Source organism: Rhinolophus sinicus, chromosome 3 (assembly GCF_057876585.1).
Source record: "Rhinolophus sinicus isolate RSI-liver-muscle chromosome 3, RSI-T2T, whole genome shotgun sequence".
NCBI lineage: Eukaryota > Metazoa > Chordata > Mammalia > Chiroptera > Rhinolophidae > Rhinolophus > Rhinolophus sinicus.
Window position 1 is genome coordinate 191,217,205 of NC_142503.1, and position 22,418 is coordinate 191,239,622.

At 39.2% G+C, this 22,418-nt stretch overlaps 1 protein-coding gene across 2 annotated transcripts in view; it reads right to left on the bottom strand.

Moving 5' to 3' along the window:
- PPP4R3A (protein phosphatase 4 regulatory subunit 3A) overlaps nucleotides 1-14,108 on the bottom strand; it is a 37,586-nt gene extending 23,478 nt beyond the window's left edge. For both annotated transcript variants that reach the window (XM_019745192.3, XM_019745183.3), the window contains exons 1-2: nucleotides 13,065-14,108; nucleotides 2,197-2,252 (exon numbers count right to left, since the gene is read on the bottom strand). In XM_019745192.3, coding sequence (XP_019600751.3) covers nucleotides 2,197-2,252; nucleotides 13,065-13,206 — 198 coding nt within the window. In that variant the 5' untranslated portion in view covers nucleotides 13,207-14,108. The remainder of the gene's footprint in view (nucleotides 1-2,196; nucleotides 2,253-13,064) is intronic.
- Between the last annotated feature and the right edge of the window lie 8,310 nt (nucleotides 14,109-22,418).

A 22,418-nucleotide genomic window follows, 5' to 3' on the forward strand; every position in this document is an offset into this window, starting at 1 on the left:
ATATCAGGGCACAGCTAGACATACACTCTTAATTACCCATTTAACAAATTTGGAACTTGGAAAAATTTTCATGATTCGCTTTTCTGTTTTCCTTGAAGAACCTAATATTCACCAAATCACTTGCTTGCTTATCATCCAATAACTTTTGGGTTAAGACATGGATTTGTTCATTCATCCTCAAAATAGACTCGATCTTTCTTTTTTCTTAGGGTATGCTTTTACTCTTCAGCTGACTGAAACCTCAAAACATGAACTTACGTATTTAAGTATATCAAAGCTAAACACTCTATTCTCCCATCATTCCAATCAAATCTAAAAGTTTTCTTAAGAACACTAAATGCAATAGTGTTAATAGACCATTAAACTATCAGGAAAATATTTCATATTGTACCAATGTTTTTGGACAAATTAATCACCATTAAATAAATTTAGGAGTTACTATCAGTTTTCCTATGTACTACCTATGTGACCTCAAGCAAGTCACAGACTTTAGGCATTACCTAATGTTCAAAGCCAATTTCTTTCTAATAGTTTTTCAGTGTTAATGATGAAGCAAAGCACTTTACAATTTATAAATACATGCATATATTTATAAAATAATACATATGACTAATGGTAATATTCTTTATTTTAAATTATTTCATCTCTGCACCTTCAGGGCAATGAGGGGACCAATACTGATTTCATTGCTTTGTAGAGCATTCAGTACATCTGTGTGTACATGTGTGTGTTCTGAACATATACCACTTGATGACGAGGTGTGATCAAACAGTATGGTGAATGTTTAAATAAAAAAAAATTTATTACAGTAAAAGACACATTGCCATTAATCCCCCTTAAAATACTCCCCCTCGCTTTGAACACAATTTTCCCATCTTTCTTGCTACTTTCTGAAGCAGTTCTGGAAGTCATCTTTCGTGAGTGTCTTTAGTTGCGCTGTCATGGCTGCCTTGATGTCCTGAATCATTTTGACTTTGGGGAAGAACTAGAAGTCACATGGTGCCAGATCCAGTGAATAAGGTGGATGAGGACACACCATAATGTTTTTGACAGAAATTGCTGTACCAGAAGCGATGTGTGACATGGAGCACTGTCATGATGGAGGATAATTTACAGCACACTTTAAAACACAACTTCTCTCAACCGTAGCTCACACCCCACTGACTGCACCAAACAAGCTGAAACTTGTCGCACACTGTTACTAAGGTTGGATGTGCCACTTCCCGTTCTGAAGATCCCTGCCTTTCTGTTGGATGGCACTCGGCAGCAGCATTCACTGTATTTTGTCATCACAACAGAAAGTCTCCGTATCACACATTGCTTCTGGTACAGCAATTTCTGTCAAATAAAAACATTAGTGTGTCCTCATCCACCTTATTCACCAGATCTGACACCATGCGACTTCTGGCTCTTCCCCAAAGTCAAAATGACCATGAAAGGTAAACATTTTGAATCTATTCAGGACATCGAGGCAGCCACAACAGCGCAACTAAAGACACTATGAAAGAGGATTTCCAGAACTGCTTCAGAAAGTGGCAAGAACGATGGGTAAGTGTGTTTGAAGCGAGGGAATATTCTGAGGAGGATCAATGGCAATGTGTCTTCTACTGTAATTTTTTTTTTTCATTTAAACATTCACTGTATTGTTTTCACACCTCGTAGGTACTAAATGAGAAGAAAGATTTACTTTCAGGTATCTCTTGTATATCACATGGGTGTAAGAAACAGTGTACTCAAATAGAAAGATCTCTTAAAAACTATAACATCATTACAAGGTCCTCTTCAGGCTAAGTAAGAAATCAGAATCTGGTCCTCACTGAGTTGCTACAAAGGGATTGCAATTGCAACAGCAAAGGAAGGCGTTTCTAGTCTTCAGTTGTGTTAGTAGCAGCTTACAACAGTGGCCACTTTTTTTACTTTAGATAGAAACAAGAAAACTGTTAAGTTTTAATTTTTGAGAATTAAGGCTCAGTTGCTAGACTATCTGGAACATAAACTTAGTTTACATCAAGTTTTATTTAAAATTATTGCTTTATATACTAGAGAGATTGGTAGAAATCACATTTTAGAATTAGACTGACAAAGCATGTAACCTGTTTTGAATTTTTCATTGTAAGCAATCAAGTGGTAAATTTTCATTTAATCACCAAACTGCGAGGATAGTATGTAAGATAAAACACATCTTCCAATTTTTACCTGTTGTTTCTGGTATGCAGTGTTAGGATTTATTTTGGACTCTAAAAGTAGAGAGCCTAGGAAACAGAAAAAGAAGACATTCCATTATATAATTGCAAAGCAGCAAAACTATATATTCGCTTACACACACATATTTGATTTTCTGAACGTGTGATGCACATGAGTATAACTTCAGTTAAGGAAATATTTTTTAAAAATACAAGCTTAAGTATAATAACTTGTAAACTAAGAAAGGCTTGCTTTGTACATGTTTACTGTTTTTCTTTTTAACTTATTTATATTAAGTGTGTTTTTCCAGGACCCATCAGCTCCAAGTCAAGTAGTTGTTTCAATCTAGTTGTGGAGGGCGCAGCTCGCAGTGGCCCAGGTGGGGATTGAACCAGCAGCCTTGTTGTTAAGAGCACCGCGCTCTAACCAATTGAGCCATCCGATCGCCCCTGTACCTGTTTACTTTTAGTAAGACAAATCATCTGAATAGTGAGTACTAGACAGTACTAGAAATCCAACAACTTATGGGCGGCACAGGGTAGTGAAACGACACAGCATGAAGCCATATAATCGGGGTTTAAATCTGTGATACACAGTATTACTTACAAAAATACTCTAAAAATGCAAGGAAGCATTATAATAGAATCCGATCTCTCTCTCTCTCTCAAGACTGGAAATAAGAATTCATTTGCAAGTTTGAAAACATCAAGGATATGATCCATACATAGCTCAAGTACATCTCCAAATTATGCTTCACCTTCAGAAGATTCATATTTCTGTTTCCTAATATAGGAATTACACTTCTCCATCTTCAAATACTCAATTTATTTCTCAAAGTAAGTTACTGTACACATTTTTGCCCCCACTCCCGGCAGTACAGTAACACTAATGATATTTAGAAAACAAGTGCTGCTTTGTGACAAAGAGCAAAATTTAAGACTAACCTTACATCTCTTCCCTCTTTGACAAGTTCCAATTTATCCCCCAATACATTAATCTAAAGACAGATTCTGGCCCAAAATGCTTAAGCAGAAGCTTTCTCTGCATCTGTCTCTTATCCAAAGCTTCATTTCTTCTCATGTAATACATTTTGCTTTCCCATTCCAAATAGTGGTTAGACAGTTGAGAAAAGGCTACTTTTAACATTTCCAGATTTTATTAGCTTGCTTTTATGTTAAAATTTGGTTACTACTTTTATGATACTGTCCCGTATTAGTGACTCACTGAGCATTTACTATGAGCTGATAACAGTGCTCATACTGAATATGGTAAAAGACCAGCATTTACCAAGCTGCAATGACTTAATTTGCACACACCCTATGCACACAAACTGTTTCCACCTCACTCTAATCCTCCCACTGTGTCTAGCACTGCTTAATCCAACATCTTTCTCTTTTCCTTTCTGTACTTAAGGTAACTAAACAGTCTCCATATTTTTCCCACCTGTACCCTCAACACCCCATTTATTTAGGTCCTTTTTACTATTCTTGGCTGAGGTTCAGACAAATATTCTCACATTCTAGAGGAAATACTGTCTGACCTTCTCCTCTTTTTCTAACTTTTGTCAGAATAATCAAAATTTTCCAGTACCCCTTCAATTTTTTATATGCACAATTGTTGGTTTGGTAATTATTAAGAATTGTCATAGTGATACATTCATAACAAGAAAAGCAGCAAGCAAATGAAGTCAATGTCTGGAGTCCCTTAAAAGTATTAAAAGTCTCCAATTCTTTTTGTAAATATTCTTTCATTGTCTTAACTACCAGAACAAAAGTTGTATTCTATTATGTCCCAACGAAATCAGAGTATGCCAGGTACATTACGGATTAAACTTACTTTTTAAAGATGAGTCATGGCATATATATACAATTACATGGTTTCTATGAGAAAATACATTCCAAAAACCTTCTTTGAAATATATAATGTCCTCAAAAACAATCTCTCTCGAAAACTATAGAAGACAACAGAGTGAAGGAAGCAACTGAATTACTTTATGACATATTTCAGAAGATGCACGATGTCTAGTGTCATTGAACCAAACTGAGTAAGCAATGTGTCTCTAAAAGATAAACTTTACAAAAGCACAACCTACTCAAAAGAAAAAAATTGGATATCTGATAAACGATAATTGGACATGAGCGAAAATTAAAAATTTCTGTGCTACAAATATCAAGAAATGTGAAAAGCTAACCTACAGAATGGGAGAAATTATTTGGAAATCATGTATCTGATAAGGGACTGGTATCAACTCTTACAACTCAATAATAAAGACAATCCAATTTAAAAATGGGCAATGGATCGGAATACATTTCTCCAAAGAAGATATACAAATTGACACTAAACATGAAAAGGTGCTCAACAGCGCTAGTCATTAGGGAAATATAGATCACGAATAAGACACCGTTTCACCCCAGCCAGGATGCCTACAATCAAAGACAGACACACGTGTTGACAACCATTTGGAGAAATTGGAGCCCTCACACATTTTGCTTATACAGGGTATGTAAGTATTAAAAAGGCATCTTTAGAAACAGTTTGGCAGTTCCTCAAAAAATTAGTTACCAACAATTCCACTCCTAGGTATACACTCAAGGGAAATGAAAATTAATGTCCACACAAATACATGTACACGTATACTCACGGCAGCATTACTCATAATAGCGAGAAAGTAGAAACTAGGGTTTCCAGGCGGGAATTCCCGCCCGTCCTCAGGATTTTTTTTTCGCTTTCCTGTTCCCGAATCCTGAGATATAAACTGTTTTCTGTTCTCCACGATGAATCGTTTCCACAAAGTGACGGCCGATACTACCAACCACCTGGGTTCAAGGAGCCGATTTTCCCGAGTTCCCAACCAACTTTCCTCGAGATTTGGGACGGAAAAGCAGAAAAAAATTCCTGAGAGCGGGCGGGAATTCCCTCTTGGAAACCCTAGTAGAAACAATCCAAATGTCCAAAATGAATGAATAGATAAATAAAATGAAATACTGTTCAGCTATAGAAAGAAATGAAGTTGATACATGCTATAACACGGATGAACCTTGAAAACACTGTAAGTGAAAGAAGCCAATTCACAGAAGACCACATACTCCATGACTGCATTTATACAAAATGTTGAGAATACGCAAATTTAGAGAAAGATCTGAGATCAGCGGTTGTTCAGAGCTGCCAAGAAGGGGGGAGTGAATGGGTAGTGACTGCTAATGAGTACATTATTTCTTTTAGAGAGGGCAAAATGTCCTAAAATTAGATTCAATGATGGTTGCATAACCCTGTGAATATACTAAAAAACATTAATTATACACTTTGGGTGAATCATATGACATGTGAATGCTGTTGTAAAAAGTTAAGGTGTAAATAAACACTCATAAAAGGCATACCATATAGCAATGTTAATGAATGAACCAAATGTGAATAAAACATATGTGAACCTTACAAACATGAATGAAAGACGCCTCAGACTGAAGTATATACAATATAATTCCATTTATGTAAAGTTCAAAAAGTGGCAAAAACTTATCTACGGTGTCAGAAGTTAGGTTGTGGTTTTATAGTGTTAGCAGTTGGGGAGGGGAGAGGAGACATGAAACAGGCTTCCACAGTGATGGTTATGTTTTCTTCATCTGTGCGCTTTGTGACAATTCATCAAGCTGAATACTTATGATTTGTGTACCTTTTTGATGTACGTATTATACTTCAAAAGTTTTTTTAGGTTTAAGAGAAGGGATAAACAACACATGGCACAGGGGGTTGGAGTTATTTCAAGATGGGCTTTCAAGAAAGCATTGACTTGGCAGCTGCTAAAACAAAACAAAAAACTGGCAGTGGTATAACTAGTATATTATTTTTTAAGTACCAGTTCCTTTTGCACTTGCTTCAAAACTCTCTCAGTAGTGGTACAGGTTCAGGGTAATTACAAAGGAAAAATCAGAGTTATCAGTCTGAAGCGTTCCCTCCCAAAGCCCTGGCTAAAACAATAAGCATATACTGGTGTTGGCAAGCTGATCCTTTTTTTCTGGGCCGCTAAGATGTTAGAGGTAAATATCTTTCCTGAAACCCATTCCAGCCACAGACCATGGCTTGGTCTAAGATACACTTTAGGAAGTCCAGCTCTAGTTCCCAAATACCATGTTCCCTAAGCAGCAGAGGCTGTAGAGGCTGGAACATGTCAAACAGCCTTTTACTTTGGGGGCTGAGTAAAATAATAAAAAGACATATTTCTAGTCCATCTATTAGGTTCCTCACCCCCATCTCATTTCTATCAGACCAAGTTATGAGCACTTCTCCAATCAACTGAAAAAGACCCAGCTGAGTATTACTATGCATTAACACAATCCTTCCCCCTAACAAATGTATTTGTATCCATCTCTATAGCTACAGTACTGGGAACAGTAGTTCCATCCTAGTGATAAATGGGTATGGATGTGGATGGATGTAGAGTTCAACTGTAGGTGACAGGCATTCATCATGGTAGCAGAGACAACGGGAGAAATGAGGAAGATGATCCTTAGTAGGAGACCTTCAGCACCAAGGGAGGTAGAAAAGGTTCTCAGTAAGGGGTACACGTGGCTTTGATAAGCAGTAGGTCCAGTGTATCTTAATAATTACTGAAGCACATATGCAAGACAGACCCCACCCCAACTTATTTGAGAATCACATTCATCCTCTCCAGTAAAATAGATGCCCTTATCCCCAAGAGGAATTCACACTCACCCTCCCAGTGACACTTCCTCCTCACACACGAGAAACACACTGTCACACAGACCAAAGAAAGACAACCCTACACAGCAAACTCCAATATCAAGACTTGAGAAAGGCCTTCCCACTTCCAACCTGAACGATTGGGAAGGAAATATGAGACACAAAGTAAAGTCAAGAGTGATCAAACTAAGGGGAATGCATCAGTACATGTAATTAAGTTTGTTGTTGCAGAATCTATCATTCATTCAGACCGCTAGCAAAATCAACCATCCTCAGGTGAACTAAAGAGTACTTCTGACAGCAAATACTTGTCAGAGCCAAGTCCAGATATTCAGAAGTTCTGATATTAATAGGTCTCCAAGTCCACATTTGCACATAAACGTCTTAAAAAAAATGAGGATCCTTTATTCTCACTTACTATTATTATGATTGAAAATCAGCAGCCCCTTATTGGAGGGTCATTTACCTTTATCTACCAAGCTTTTAAACACATACTACATACTCTGTAGTCGAACAATTCTTCTTCTAGGGAATTATCTTACATCCTCACATACGTGCCAAGTATATGAATAAAGACATTTTTAAAAAAAAAAAAAAGACATCACTGGCAGTGTTTGTAATGGTAAAAAACTAGAAACAATCTCTATGCTAGCTGTTCTCAGACTGTGGAGACCTCAAGGGGTCTGGAAAATCAAAACTATTTTCATATTACTAAGAGGGTATTTGCATTCCAGCCACAGACCACTTATTTTTCTCAGTGTCCATCCATACTGTGATATTGCAACAGACTGAATGCAGATGAAACTCCTTCTTTAAAAACAAATTAAGCCAAGCATTAAAGAGATTTGTCAAAATGTAAAGTGACACTCTTCTCACTAAATTTCTTTTAGAAAAGCTTTTCAAAGTCTCAGTTTTAATTTCTAATATGGTAAATATCAATTGATACAATCCACATAAACAAAAGCTTTTAGGAATCCTCCATTAAGAGTATAAAGGTATATCCTGAGGAAAAAAGTTTGAGAAATGCTATTCTCTGCCACCAACATTGTACCATGTGAAATAAATATATAGTGGACTACAATGCTACTTGTAGATGAGATAGATCTGTGTATCCTGACACAAATAGATGCCCCAAATATACTGACAAAAAGAGGTCTGTACACTCAGGAAACGGGGAACAATAGTATAGGAGAGGAAATGCCACTCAGAATATCACCAAGACAACTGCAGATAAAAACTGTCAAACACTGACAGCAAGAAAAAGTAACAATAGAACAATTATGAGTATAAATCATTAGGTCATTAAAAATGTTCACTCCCTGCTTCATGACATCTTGGTTCCTTCTGTAAAATGAAATGTGCGAGTTTTTCTGGTATCGTGTTGCCAACCCCCAAAACACCCCATCAAAACAAAACAAACACCCCCGGGGTTGTTTTGGTTGTTGGTAGTGCAGACTAAAATATCATTTGAAAAGAGTTTAAATCAGCCTGGATTTAAACCAGCCAGCAGACAGCTTGTTTGATTCCTAATCTAACAAACATTCATACACTGAATTCATGCAAATATTTTTAAATGGAAAGATTTTACATTTTAAAAAAACCTAGATTTCTGGTCGGGTGCAGGAAAAGACCCCAAAACTAAACTATTCAATCAAAGAATGAATACACCAAGACTAACGGTCAGAAAAAATAACACCTCATAAGGTTGCTTTGAGTATTAACTCAGTATTTAAAGTGCCTATTCCAGTATATAGTACATAACCAGCACTCAATACTTGTTTTTTTAGTGCATGAACAGAATGTCATTTCACTGGCATCACTGTACTGTTAAATAGAAAAATTATTGGTAACGATGATCCAGAAATACATTACAAATGAAAGATTACCCAACACAGGTTTATTATACCACTTAAGAAAAACATGCTAGCGTACATTTAAGAAACATTCCATGAAAATTGCTGAGATTTTTAATCTTCTACTACAGTTGTATTTAGTTGGGAAATTTACTTGTTTAGAAGATATCTCCTTTCACTGGAGAAATGAAATATTATAGAGTTTCTGTAACTTCTGTCGTTCTATTTTTAATATCAACCAACTAATCTGATTCAGGTAGTATGGGAATATCTGGTTTGGGGTTAAGGCCTCAGCTTAGATTTGGATAAATACTTAAGGATTTCAGAATGAACAGCTCCTGCTCTGTCACTCCTGCATAAGCAGTTCAACTTCTGGGCTTCTCTGGTCTATTGTTATCAATGCTCAAAGCTAAGGTCAGGATACTGTGCTTCATTAGTAGGAAGAAAACACCATCAAAAATGAGTTAATGGAAGTCCAAAAATCTCATCTGGATAGGAGACTAGTATATGCTTTAAACCTATAGCAGGTCTGTCTTCCAAGTCCAGCTCGCCTGATTTTTGTGGTCCAGATTACATATGGCATTTAAAAACTGAAACAAAAGTTTAGAAAAAATAATTAATAGCATTACATGAAAAGGTTCCACACCTGTCAAGCCTTCGCTACACTTGAGCCCCATCACCTACACCCAATGCAGTTGATGGCCCTCAAACTTGCAGTTATCACATGCAACAGCTGATATAACTAAGGGTTTGGTTATCCCTAAGCCTATTAATTTTCTACAAAGTAGGTCTACACAAGGAAAAAAAGTGTTTAAATCAACTTTTCAAATGAAATATTTCTCCCAGTACTAATGCTGAGCTCTTCTTGGTAGTAACATCTGGAATGCTTCTTGTATGCAAGAGTCTTACTGATAGGTAAGAATAGCAATTTATAAAAAAAGAAATGCTGTTTTTGTTTCTTTCTCTCACCACGGCAGCCAAAACAAAACAAAAAAGTTTTTCCCATCAAAAGTGTTCTGACTTCCTTTTCTAATCATCATAGAGGCAGATGTACCTACAACCAGGTTCTATCAAGAAGCAGAAGCATAGGATTCCAGTTTTTACCATTAGCTAGCAGTGCTGCCTTGAACAAAACACTTCCCCATGTCTCATTTTCTTCATACCTCAAATAAAAATGAGCATTTCTCCTTTTTAACTATGAAATAGTCAAATCAGATAATACATAAAACTATTCTGAAATGTACAAAAATACTTTATAAAACTTAAGGTAAAAACCAAAAAAATAAGAATGTTATTCTTTCTTGATGCTTGGCAGGTAATCCAGAGTCAAGAGCATGGATATGATTTTATGTTCCAAGACATCCTTAAGTGTGTGGAGAGACCCCAATTTTATTATCAATTCTAAAATTGCCAGGTGGAGATGGTAAAAACCATAATGGAGAATAGAATGATCTGAATGTGAAATGAGACAGCGTGTAAGGGATGACAGACATTACCCTCACTTCAGCAAGTTAACAGGTACAGCAAAAGCTGAAAGAGCAATACTGAAAAAACAACACTAAGTGATCTTTATTGGAAGATGGAACTTTGCAGGTATATAGCTATAAAAAAAACCCCTGAGAAATGAGGTAACCTATCTTTATGGAAGTCCTCCTACAACATATTTTGCCAGTAGCAACCTACTGAGTAAGGATGCAATCCAGAAAATGGGCTCAGTAGCTTGGCGGGACATCTATCTCCTCCAAGGCAAGGCGGGCTACAGCTTTGCCAGGCCACTGAGCTTTAGGGGAAAGAGCATACTTACCAGACAGATATGCCTGTTAACAGGGGGGCCACAAGTACTTCCATTCAGAAATTACATTCCTGATTTTCAGGTAAGTATATAAGCTCCTCTAACAAGATAAATGACTCATTTTATAGAAAATCAGAAACACTTTCTATTTTGCTCGTCACAATAAAAAGAAAATTCTCAATTACCCTATAATGGAGAATTGGGAAAAGCACACAATAATGGATAACCCAAACTAGCAGTCAGTACAAAAACTCCCATGTGTGGCTTGGAAATAAACTATAATTTTAAATATCTTTAGGCTAAAAATTGTTTTCATTTTCTTTGAGATAAACCTTGAGTCTAAGTATAAAGCAGCAAATGCAAGTTGACAGCAATATGGCAATTTAAAACACACTGTAAACAGTTAATGATAACAAATAATTGGTAATACTAGTTTCAAGCCATTAAGATAATCAAACCCCGTTTGAAAGCTGATCTTGCTTCTTAACCAAGCTGTGTTATTTAGCCTTTGTGAGCCCCCGTTTCCCATCTGTAAAATATGGCTAATAATAGTTCCTACACCAGACGATACAAGTAAAGAGTCTCTGGCACATAGTAGGCACTCAGTAAATTTTGATTATTCTTTCCTGATAAAAAAAAGTCAAACTAAAGATCATTTACAACACTATTTCACAAGTATCCTAGAATTTTCTAAGCCCACTCTTTGGATTTAGTTCTCCTTACAACTTAAGTTTCACAAGGGCACATCAGTTAATTTATTTCATCTCTCTTTCCCTATTAGATAAAAATTAAATCTAATTTGTTTCAGCTGTTCAATTTACTTTACTGCAGGACCCCAAATCTTCCAAAGGGAAGGAGGGAGATTAGCGGCTCTTTCTAAAGTGGTAAAAATAAAAATGGGGAGAAAAAAACCAGATTCCTATATTATTGTATTAGAAGAGTATGATTCCCTATGATAGTATGACATTGAGACATAATGCTTAAAAATACTTTAAACAAAAGACTTTGTATAATAAGTCCAATTAAACACATAATGTGAAGTAAAATTATATACCTTATTTCAAATTATGAGATTTCTAAGACTTGATCTCAAATCTACACATGCTTTCATCTCAAAAGTCAACTGAACTTACAAAACCCGTACCTTCCAATTCACTATGTTAAGTTCCCAAGCATCCAAAGATGTACAGGTTATAGCTCTGACAGTCATGTACAAAAGCACACTAACACTTGACAAACTTGTATTTTAAGAGGCAAATAAGCCTCAGAAAAATATACTCGACGTATTCAAAACCCTTTAAATACCTCCAAAAGGAAATAATTTTTCTCCAGTTTTAAGTTATTTTGGTAGCCATATTAAAATAACCTGTGTGCAATATACTCCCTATTACCATTTTTCAATTTAAATTGCAAATCAATGTTCCTGAAGTCTTCAATTACACAAGGATGAGTCTTGTTTGTTTTTCATGGAATTGGAGTTCTGGCTTGAGGTGAGTCCTATTAAAATTTGAAATGAGTTTGTAATAATTCAGATACAGAGCAACTACAATCATAATAAACTGAAATAGTTTGCTACTAATGTAACAAGACTATAGATTAATGTAACAAGACAGGGTTTCAACTTTAGAAGAAACAACTTGAAAATAGTGTTACCTGACATGAACATGCCACAGAGGGAAGTGGCAATCCCTAAAAAGAGTTAAGTCTTTAAAAATGTGAAACGCTATTTCCAAACAACTTGGTCTTTGAACCTGGAGGGCTGTTTCCAAATACGTGAAGCATAGGCGCTAGGGCAGATTGGCACGGTTTTAAAGCGCTCTGCAAACTTTTCCCCACCTGTTAACTGAACCAAATTACGGATATATATTTAAGCAGTCAAAAAAGCTCGCATAAAACGATCCCAAACTTGAAAGTCGTTTCCACAGTTAAACTACACAGAAAATGCTACAACAAAAAGACAACACTGGGGAACACAAATCTATCTTCTTACGGCAAAGAAGCATTTTCTCGGCCGAGTGTAGTTGCCAGAACCACGAACCAGGGTTGCCAACCTGCAACAGGGTCGGCAAGATGTAACAGTTTTGTTTGTTTTTAAAGTAAAACACAGGGAAATGTTCTCCAAAGAGTGAAACAGCTAAGAACTTTCTTAGCTCCGAGGAAAGTTTCATGCCTGCTCTCCAGATGGGTGGCCTAGGGAGGCAGATCGGATTAATCAGCGCCTTTTCTCAAGGTCACTCGAGTGCAGAAGAACAGCCCCGTCCGGGCTCCCGATCCCAGGTCTCCGACCCCTGCACATTCTCCAGGCAACAGCCCAGACGTGCCCGGCTCCACTCGTGCTTGCAAGTGCCGCCAGGCACTCGGAGAAAAAACCACTTCGAACGCTCTCGGGGAGACTGGGGTACCCGTGGCCCGCCCACCCCCGAGGCGGTAGCCGCCCCCTCGGTCCACGTAGGGAGAGGCCCACCGGCCCCAAGAACCAGGGCCGTGGCCCAGGGCCGGGCGGAGGCGAGGGTCCCGCCGAGAAGGGATTCACCTACCATCGCTCTCCGCCCTGACAAGCAGGGACATGCCCTTCAGCCGCTCCACGTAACCGGAGGACACATGCCCGGTGCCACGGTCGTCCCACTGCCGGTCCTCGTTGAGCGTGTAAACCTTCACCCGCCGCCGGGTGTCGGTCATCGTGCCGCCCAGGAGCCGGGGCAAAGGCCCCGCCGGAGTCGCCCAGGAAGGGGGTCCGGGGGAGGCGGGAGCCGAGGCGGGAGGACGCCCGCAAGCGAAGGGGTCCCCGGCTTCACTGCCGTCGCTGGCCGCCGCGGGGCCGCGCTGCCGCCCGCATGGCCCGCTCCCGGGCCCGAACTCTGGACCCCCGCCTTGCCTCGCCTCTGGTGCCTCGGCGCTATTGTCCAGGCCCGGCGAGCCCGGCCGCCCCGAGTGGGGCGCGCAGCGCTTAGCAGCCTCTCGCCCCGCCGCGGTAGGGACTCGGGTTGCCGGTCACTGCCCTGCTCCCGCCTCCGCCATGATCTCCGCGAAGCCGCTTCCCGCGCCGCCGCCGCCTCCTCAGGCCGCCGCCGCCATGTTTTCCTTCCTTATACCTGGCCCTGCCACCGTAGCCGGTGGCTCCACTCCACTTCCCTGCTTCAAATGTCCGACGCCGACGGGCGCCTGCTCCTGCTGCAGCGGCTACCACTGCGCGGGAGACGCCAAGAGCCCCCAGGCGCCGAGCGCTCGTGGCTACGGGCAGTCCCTTTCCTTTGCCGCTGCCGCCGCCTCTTCCGTCTTCCTCACAGAGCCAAAGCCGCCGCCATCTTGGTTCGCCCCTCAATAGCGGCGCGCGGGGCCACCCAGGCAGCAGCTGCAGGGGCGGCCCGTTGGTCCCACCATTTAAAGAGACAGGAGCGAGGCCGGGAGCCTCAATGCATCGAAAGCCTCAGACCGAGGCGGGTGGCGGGCGCCGAGTTGCCAAGGTGGCGGGAGCGCCGGGTGCGAAGGAGGCGGAACGCTGGTCGCACCGGTGACGGCCCGGGGCTCCCTCGCGCTCCCTGCACGCACTGTCGTGCGAGCGCTGGGCGGTGTGTGCGTCCGTCGCACCCTGTGTTCGTCATCAGCTCAGCTTGGGGATTCGGAAGGGGCGTGGAGCCGGCCTGCGGCCGTCTGTGCCGCCTGCTCCTTCCCCGCCGCGCGCTTAGTCTCTCGGGCTCCGAGTCCGCCCGCGACTCCCCGCGGGGCTCACTGTGCAGCCCCCGGCCACTTCGGCCTGGGGCTCCGGCGGCGCTCCCAACACCCGCTTCCCGACTGTCCTCTCCGGGCCACCCAGAGCGCGCAGTCCTGGGGGCGCTGGACTCTCGCTGACTTTAGCCATTTCTCCGTTGGGAATACATTGAAAAGCTTTCGGCAAAGGCCACCGGTTTTGGGAAAGAGATGAGCCACAGGTCTTGGGAGCTGCTTTGGGCTCGTGCTGGTGTAGCGAGCGAGTCTAGAAACGCGGGACGCTGCATTTTCTGGGCCTGGGACCAAACCTGGGAAGTGCCAAGTCTAAAACCAAGCACCGTACAATCCAGCTGCTACCTCCATTTCTTTATCCTTTTACAGAAGGTATCTTCCAGCTCTCCGTGTTACAAAAAGAACTTGAGGGTCTTACAAAAAACATACGATACTGTAAAATCACGATGAGTAATTCTCGACATTACATGTTAAGCACTGCTAATCTTCAAAAATCACGTTCTCATTCCTCTCATGCAGATAATAGCCACCATTTTGGGGGCTTTTTCCATTTACCAGGCTATCTAGGTCATTGCTGTCCACTAGAAATAAAATTTGAGCCATATATGTAATTTTAAATTTTACAGTAGCCACTTAAAAAAAAAGTATGAAGAAATTTCTGAAATGCAATAACATTTTATTGAATGCAATCTCAATGTAATAAATAAAATATTAAGTATTTTACATTCTTTTTTTTTCGTACTAAGTTCAAAATGGGGTATGTGTTTTACCCTTAGTGTAAATTTCTATTTGGATACTAAATTTTCGTTGGAAATACCCGATGTGTAATGAGATTTCATTAAAATTTACTATTGAACAAGTAGATTCACATACTCAAATTATTTCAAACATACTTAAAATGTTTCCAAAAATGAATCAAGTATCAGTTTTTTCCCCATTTAATTAAAATTAAGTAAAGTATAAAATTCATTCCTGTAGCCACATTTCAAGCACTCCACAGCCATGTGTGGCTGGTGGCCACTGTTATGGCATGTTCAGGTGCTTAAGGTTACCAGGAATTTCATATTCAAACTTGCCACGTAGTTGGAGTCATACCCATCTATTCTGAAAGAGGCCTGGATGGCATGACCAGGGCTGAGTGGTTTTCTAGGATGTGGGATTTCAGTTTTAAAGTCAGAAGTTGGGACTTTCCTCCCCTACCATGTCAAATACAAAGAAGTGCTTGAAAGAGCAGCCTGAGACGTTCATCATTTATAAGCAAAATTAGAAATTGTGGGGAAAAAAAGCAATTGTTTTCTTCTAAAAAGTAAAATGCAATAATTTCAAGCATGAGGAGGTAGCAACAATTTTGTACATTTTTGACACAGTAAGACATCATTAAATTTATTCACGTTATTACTTTATTTGATCCCCAAACCAAAAATGAAATAATTTGTGGAAAGATCATGTTTCCTTATAATATACTTTTAAGGTAAATTAAATAGGAATTATTTATTACATGAAAAAAAGATTTAAAATTATATGTAACAAGTAATATTGACAATTATGTTTAAATGAACTGTTTAATATAATTTTAAATAACAGTTGAGTTGTATTAGTCAGGGTTCTACCAGAGAAACAACCAGCAGGATACATCTACCCAGATTTCATGGAATTGTTTATGTGATAGTGGGGTATGGTGAGGCAAATCAGAAATACACAGGCAGGTCAGCAGCAGGGTAGAAACTCTTGGGCAGGAGCTGACACTACAGTCCACAGACAGAATTTCTTCCTCAGGGAAACCTCAGTTTTGATCTGAAGGTCTTTCCACTAAATAGATGAGGCCCGCCCAGATCACCTAGGATAATCTTTACTTAATATCAAAGATGTGAATCACATCTACAAAATACCCTCCCTGCAACACCTAGGTTACTGTTTGAGTAACTGGATACTATTGCCTAGCCAAATTGACACAAAACTATCACAGTGGCAAATAAATCGTTTAAAACCACTTAATCCCATACCATGCACAAATACTGATACAATTTAAGAAAATTCCGAATGGAGTTCAATAACGGGGGTTGCAAAACACAAAAGGTTGAGATACACTGTCACTGGTCAAGTGTGGGTGTTGTATTTTGAGTGTAGCTCCTGTCTCTTAGTAGCTGTGTGACATTTGCAAGTTTCTTAACCTTTCCATAAGACAGGAATAATAATAACTTCTAAGGTTGTTGTAAGGATTAAATAAGATCCTGATTCCACCTGTGCTCTAAACATAAAGCTTTTCCCCTGAACCCTTCATGCAGAACATAAACTTGTAACGTACGCAGTGGAGCCAATTCATTATGCAATACTTATACCTACTCTTTGTTACTTACCTTTGTCCATGTTGCATTTATCCTTTTATGGTGTTGCCTGCTTTACACTAAAAACCCTGGAAAGGACAGGGACAATGCTGCTGGACTCCTGAATGCCCATCCATACAGATGACCAACGTGTTGGATGTGAAGATAATGGTATGTGTGTGAGGGGAAGGGCATGGCACCAACCGTTAGAAGAGTCGAGCCCTAATAAGAGTTCAGCCACTAAACTGGTGACCTCGTATAAAACACTTAACCCCTTTGGGCCTCAGTTTTCTAATCCCAATGAGATGATCTTTAACGACACTTCTAGCTTTCACAGTCTGTAAGTGTGCAGCAGTGAATGTAAGAATAACAGAATCATTAAATTCTCTCCATAAAGACAGATGCCAATATGATCACACCTTAGCATTTTCATGACATTTGTAAGCATTTTATTACATAGCACTCTGCTATTTTTAAGACACATTTTAAATATTTGCTTAACAGTATCCAAAGCACTCCGTACAAGTTGCTCTACTTACGGATTCTGGCCACTATTGTGCAGCGTATTACTACATATAATGGCAGGGATATCTATTTGTTTAAAAGCCCACGGGGTAGATTTCAATTATTGTGCTGAAGAGTAACTGTTTTCCTGAAAATTATAAAAACATTCTACATTCTAAGAAATGGCTATTATGAATGGGATGAAAAGATGTCGGGCATGTATTTAACCATTTGTATTACACCAACCAGATTCTGATTATGGGTATAATTATCTAATTTCTTTGTGAGCTATGAAGAATTTTGAAACCATGGAGAGGAAAGGAATGGTACTCTCCATAAAAAGAAAAGGGAGTTTTGTCTAACACACTTAACATTATTTGAAGTGAGACCTGGGATGCTGGAATTCACACACTGATGAACTCGGTCAGAAAATTTCATGGTAATTGGGGGATAAAGAATGGCATCTGGGAAGATATAATTTTGGTTCACAGCCTCTCTAGGACTTAGGTTGACTTGAAGTTCAATGTGCTGGTTATTCTCCATTTGGCTGCCCCTCCCAGGCCACATCCATGTTTTGCCCTTCCCTGCCCTGCTGTGGGCCTGGGGACTGATCCCCACGGAGTGTGTTACCGAGGCCCTCTTGCCCTGTGGCTTATGTTTCTGGTCGGGCTCAGTCAGTAAGAGGAATGGCATGAGATTGTTGATGGGGAGGACATGGAAGGAAAAAGTGATTTTCGTTTTTTTGTGGTATTTTTTTGTGTGGTATTTTTTTCTCTTGTTCTCTTTTTGCCTCAGGGCCTCAGTTCTGTCAGGGCCTGACATGCAGGACAAGTAGTTTGATGTGGCTGGAATGCAGGGGTCGGTAGTGGAGTGAGACGGTGCTGGAATTTGGTAGGTGCTGGAATTTGGTAGGAAACGAATCCTGAAAGCCTTTCATTGTTTTGGATTTTATTCTGGAGGGTATAAGGATTCATGACAGGATTTTAAGTAGGGAATGTGATGCCTAGATTTGTTTTTAAAAGCTCACTCTGGGAGCATTATGGAGGAAGGATGGGGAAGAGGTGATATCCAAGTAAGGGAGTCTATTTATGAATTAACTGTCCCAAACCATGCAAGAAATAACTACATTTTGAATTAAAGCAGTTCTATTGAATGTAGAGGAGGAATGGGTTTCAAGTACTCCTGCCCCTCCCAGACAGAAAGGTATCAGTGGAGGCCCACTGGGATGCTGGGACCCCCACCTTCACCCAGCAGTAATGAGCATCCCAGCTTGGATGGCAGAGGAGGCCAAGTGTAAACCTAGACTTTTACCCTCACCTGACAGTAATGAGGCAATGCTCCCTTCCCTGCTGGAGTGGTATCAGAAAAAGCCAGACAAAAAGAGGGTTTCATTAAGATCCAGAGTCTCATAACATATTACCCACAATATCCCAGATTCAACAGAAAAATTATTGTGATTTCAAGAACCGGGTAGAGCTCATATTTAAAGAAAATAAATACAATAAATGGATGCCGACACTGAGATGACAGAGATGTTAGAATTATCTGACAGAGATTACAAAACAATCATCATAAAAATGTTTCAACTAACAACTGTCTTTCCCCAAAAATAAGACATAGCCAGACAATCAGCTCTAACGCGTCTTTTGGAGCATAAATTAATATAAGACCTGGTATCACATTATATTATATTATATTATATTATATTATATTATATTATATTATATTATATCATATTACCCAGTCTTACAGTAAAATAAGACCGGGTCTTATATTAACTTTTGCTCCAAAAGATTCATTAGAGCTGATTGTCCAGCTAGGTCTTATTTTCAGGGAAACACGGAATTATGAATACACTTGAAACAAGTGAAAAAAATAGAAAATCTCAGCAAAGAAATAAAAGCTATAAAGAAGAATCAAACAGAAATTTTTAGAAATGGAAAATACAGTAACTGAAATAAAATAAAATTAAAAAACCCTCAATGGGGGAGCTCTATAGCAGAATCTAGGACCAGCGAACTTGAACATAGAATAGTAAAAATTACCCAATCTGAACAACAGACAAAAATAGGCTGGAAAAAAATGAACAGAGTCTATGAGACCTGTGGGTTTATAACAAAAGATCTAAATTTATATTATTGGAGGCCCAAAAGGAGGGTAGAAAGAAAGCATGGCTGAAAAAGAAATAATGGTTGAAAACTCCCCCAATATGGCAAAATGCACAAAACTTCAGATTCAAGAAGCTGAGTGTATCCAAATAGGATAAATATAAAGAAATCCACACCATTTACATTATAGTCAAACTTCTGAAAACTGAAAACAAGGAAAATGTCTTGAAAGCAGGCAGAGAGAAATACCAGCTTAACTACAGAGGAAAAACAATTTGCATGACAGCAAATTTCTCATCACAAACCACAGAGGCCAGAAGGAAGTGGCAAAACAAATTGCCCACAAAACATACACTAAGATAGACCATATCCTGGGCCATAAAACAAACCTCAACAAGTTTAAAAGAATTGAAATCATACAGAGTGTGTTCTCCAATCACAATAAAATCAAACTAGAAATCAATGACAGAAAGATTTAACAGTGAAGCTTCCAACACTTGGGAAATTATGCAACACATTTATAAATAACCCGTGTGTTAAAGAGGAAGTTCCAAGGGAAATTTTAAAATATTGAACTGAATGAAAATTCAAGCACAAATTTTAATTGTGCATGAAAATTTGTAGGACACAGCTAAGGCGGCACCAAGGGGAAATTTATAGCGACTTAACACATACATTAGAAAAGAGGTAAAGTCTCATATCAATCATCCAGCCTCTAACCTTTGGGCCTAGAAAAAGAAGAACAAAATAAACCCACAGCATGAAAGAAAGAGGAAATAATAAAGATTAGAGAAGACGTCAATGAAATTGAAAACAGAAAAATAATAGAGAAAAATCAATGAAAAAAAGAGGTGATTTTTTTTTAAAAGATCGATAAAATTGAGAAACCTCTAAAAGGACTTTGAGTATTGCCCTCTGCCCTCTAACCCTCCCCTTGGGGGACGACATCTAATTGTATTTTGATTTTCTTCTTGCCTCTTCTAAGTCTACCATGACTTCTGTATTTCCCATCTTTCTGTCTCTCTAATCTCGTTGACATTCTTTGTTCTTTAACTGGATTGCTTAATTATAACAACCTATGGTCCAATGAACTAACTTTCTGTTTTCCTAGAGAGATTGTCAAACTTGTTTCTTATTTGCTTAAACTTAGTTCGCACAGCTGTTTTATAGCATGTACCTGGTAAATCCAATGACTGAAGTCTTTGTGGGTCTGTTTCTGCTTGTTATTTCTGCTTCTTCTTGCTCAGAGTCTGATTTGGGGGGCAGAGGAGGGGGTTCCTGATATTCTTTGGCTGCGGTTTGGGCACTGTATTTGAAAAATTATTTGTAGAGATAACTTGAGATCAAGAACGAGAGAAGAGCTGCATTTGCCTCTGCCAGGTTCCTGGGTTCCTACCAATTCAGAATCACTTGAAAGCAAGTTGAAGGCTTGAGATACTCTTGTCAACCTCTGTGATCTGAACACGCTGTGTAATCCGTGAGGGCTGTTCCACCTTTAGTCCATCCTGTCCTATTAGACTCCGTCCTAATATCTTGGGAGTCTGGCCTTCTCTCCTATTGGATAATTGGCTCCTCTTCACTTTTGGATTTATATTTCTTACTGTATTATCATTTTGAAATGCTATTCATATTTTTACAAATGTTTTACTCACCAATGTTACTTGTTTTCACCATATAAATTAGTCTGCCATGATAGAATGACACACGGTATCTTCTTTTATTAGTAGCTACAAAGTTCTACGTAGTCAATGTGATCTGATAAAACAATCCACAACTAAAACCTCATTTGAGAATCCCTGGAAATATTATCACGTGTCATCACAGATTAAAACATTGTTGAATCCAAAATATAATAATCCTTCCTGAAGTGCTCTTTCAAGTTTCTATTCTTAGAACAAATAAATATATGCAACTATGGAAGACCAGAAAATTTTGAAGCAATTGTTCTAGAAATACATCAGAAAGTGGTGTAACTAAGATAATATATTAATTTCCTAGAGGTGCAGTAACAAATTAGCACCAACTGGGTTACTGAGAACAGATATCCATCTCTGACAGTTCCAGAGGCCAGAAGTGCCACACCGAGATGTCAGCAGAATCACACTTCCTCCAGAGGCCCTAGGGGAAAGAATTCGTTCCTGGCCTTTTCTATTCTAGTGGCTGCAGTCTACCCCCGCTTGTGGCTACATGCTGCCCTGTCTTCCTCCTCTATTGTGTCTTCTCTTCTGTGTGTCTATCAAATCTCCCTCCGCTTTTCTTTTGCTGATTTACCCAAGTAAATGATTTACCAAGTAAAATGATTTACCCAAGTGAATCATTTTTTCACTTTTATTTCAAGCACATTTGAATTTCCAACTAACATTTGAATAAATGGTACATATAACACAACAGCAGCTGCGGTGGAACTAAGAACAATTATTAACATTTACATGTAAGATAATGAAAAAGTAACTATACTAAAAAAAAGTTAACATTATACTCAGTGGCAAAATTCTAGAGCAGCGGCCATAAACTGGAAGAACACTTGTGACGACATTTACGGCACCTTCAGATAATCCAGAACAATCCCCTCATCTCAACATCCCTACCTAACTTAACTGCATCTATAAAGGCCATTTTTTCCCCAATAAGGTCACATTTACAGGTTCCAGGGATTAGGACATGGATCTATTTTTTAAGGGCCACCACGGACCCCATAGAGGTGATATGATGCAGAACAAAATTAAATAGAACTATTCTTGTGATAATATCTTAAGATGAATAATAGCCATTAGAAAATCAATTTGAATAGTGTTCTATTATTTTCTGTCTAGTTAAACTGAAAGTCTTAAAAAGTTTCTCTCTGTCCCTGTCTCTCTCTCTCTCTCTCTCTCTCTCTCTCTCTCTCTCTCTCTCTCTCTCTCTCTCTCTCTCTAATATTATATAATAGTCATAAGGGTTTTAAATATCTGAAAGAAAAGAAACTAAATTAGAGTAGCCTGGCATTTACATCACTAATTTACCTGAATCAAATTTACTTAGATTTCTTGCTAGCAATGTTTTGATCATGTTGAAACCATTAGAGTTTCAGTGTACACCCCAAACCCAATCACTTAAAGGAATAAAATATCTGGGAATGAAATGTAAGGTTTTAATGTAACTACAATGCTTTTCAAGTTTGAGGCAATTGTTGATACAAAGCATTTAGATGATAACATCATGCCACCAAGGCAAGTGATGTTAAATTCTGGGAAAT